This window comes from Cynoglossus semilaevis, chromosome 20 (assembly GCF_000523025.1).
Source record: "Cynoglossus semilaevis isolate Cse_v1.0 chromosome 20, Cse_v1.0, whole genome shotgun sequence".
Lineage (NCBI taxonomy): Eukaryota > Metazoa > Chordata > Actinopteri > Pleuronectiformes > Cynoglossidae > Cynoglossus > Cynoglossus semilaevis.
In genome coordinates, this window is record NC_024326.1 from 13193667 (window position 1) to 13195478 (window position 1812).

At 49.1% G+C, this 1812-nt stretch overlaps 2 protein-coding genes across 3 annotated transcripts in view; one reads left to right on the top strand and one right to left on the bottom strand.

The window, feature by feature from the left end:
• pigk (phosphatidylinositol glycan anchor biosynthesis, class K) overlaps positions 1-1812 on the bottom strand; it is a 52479-nt gene that overhangs the window by 22093 nt on the left and 28574 nt on the right. For both annotated transcript variants that reach the window (XM_025066181.1, XM_025066180.1), the window contains one exon: positions 914-1011. In XM_025066181.1, coding sequence (XP_024921949.1) covers positions 1009-1011 — 3 coding nt within the window. In that variant the 3' untranslated portion in view covers positions 914-1008. The remainder of the gene's footprint in view (positions 1-913; positions 1012-1812) is intronic.
• st6galnac5a (ST6 (alpha-N-acetyl-neuraminyl-2,3-beta-galactosyl-1,3)-N-acetylgalactosaminide alpha-2,6-sialyltransferase 5a) overlaps positions 1-1812 on the top strand; it is a 28172-nt gene that overhangs the window by 14890 nt on the left and 11470 nt on the right. The gene's annotated exons all lie outside the window — the stretch shown is intronic.

A 1812-nucleotide genomic window follows, 5' to 3' on the forward strand; every position in this document is an offset into this window, starting at 1 on the left:
AGGGGAGGGTGAGGGGGTGAGAGCTCCTGCACAACAATGAAGGACGAGTGCAGCAACAGGGGAGGGTCCAGGTAGTGGTGGGAAGGTGGAGCAGACGGAGTGACACAGTTACTGGGCCGAGGAGGATGAATGGAGCAGTTTAAAGAAACCAGGACAGATGGAACCCTGGTGGGGCAACAACTGGGACAAGGTGACATGTTCATCCCCTCTAAGCCAGACAATCTCACTGGGACATGGAAATTTTAGTCTCATTTTAAATACAGCCGTGGTTTTGTCTCCGGATTTTTAGAAAAAACAAATTTACATGAAGTGGAAATTCTTGGTAAAAAAAAAAAAAAAAAAGCTTTTCATCATCTGATTTATTTTAGGGGGGGGTAATAACAGTAGCAGCTGTGATTATTGGCCATGGAGTAAAAGACTTTTCATAGAAATGTATTCATCACATGATGCTGAACACGGCCTGTGGTTGGAGACAAACTGAGAATTCATTGTTTCCTCAGATTTGGAAGCGAATCGTTTGGGACAGAGAGGGAATTGAACCCACTCCTTTGACATTTGTTCATCAGTCTGTGGTTCCCACTGTGGACCTGACCTTCTTCTAATCTTCGTGTCCATCTTTCTTTTGTCCACTCCCTCCTGGACACTGCGTCCGTTGTGTTACGTCCTGCTCTTTCCCAGCAGCAGTTCATCCTAAGTCAGTGAAACGGAGAGGCCGGTCCACACCATCCAGCCCATTTCTTGGTAATAGCTTGGCCCCCGTCCCTGAAGAGGCCAATTCTGACCAGCAAGCCCCCCCCTGCCCTCCTCTCCTCCCGCCCCGACCGCCACTTAAATTCTCAGCAAGACAGAACATGAGAGAATGGGCTCGGAGGAGCCACTTAAAAACCTCCTGAGAGAAAATGGGATTTCTGACCTGCTCCACTGCCGCTGTTGCTCCGCCGCCTGATTGGCTGTCAAGGCCACGCCAGAACCGGAAAAAGGAGACGCAGGAGGAGTCGATGGATGTGGCTACTGCTGGGGCCGCAGGTGAAAGTACAGAGAGAGAGAGAGAGAGAAAGTACATGGAGCTCATTAGCGCCACCTTTGTCATCATACACACATACACTACACCTCGTCTTCTCCCTCCATCTTTACTTGCCCATATTTTATTTTATCACCCTCCCTCGTGCCTCCCCTCATCCTCCCCCTCAGTCTCTAATCCTTTCCCACCTCGTTTCCTTCCCTCCTCTCCTCCCCTTCCTCCCCCTCCTCCCCCTCCTCCTGCTCCTTGAAGTCTCATTAACCAGAGGAGTCTGTTCAGCTGCTCTTCTGCCACTAAGATGAAATCAGCGGAGGAGGACGATAATGACACGTCTCTCCTGTAGCCTCACACACACACACACACATACAGTAGAGCAGATGCAGTCCTTTTTTTACCCACTAGTGCCATGGAAATTGCAGTCCTTTTTTTACCCACTAGTGCCTAGTAAATTTGTTTACGTTGTCAGGAGGTGAACGCCCTCCCCATCGTTTCTGTTGGTTGTTGGTTGAATGTCATTAGTCTTTATATAAGCACGTACACACACACAAACACACACATGTAGATCAGTTAAACAAAGACACACAGGTCTGTGTTGTGGGCCTCAAATGAGCTGCGACGCAGCAGAAAAAGACACGGTAATGAAGGACGAGCGACCGCAGAACGCCAACGTTCAAAAGTTGAGGTCAGAGGTCACCAAGCAGCTGGGGCCCAGCTTGAACAGGAGGTTCCCGTTCCTCTGACGTCCTTTAGATCAAGATTTAGACACAAACGTTCTGCGGTAAAAAATCGAT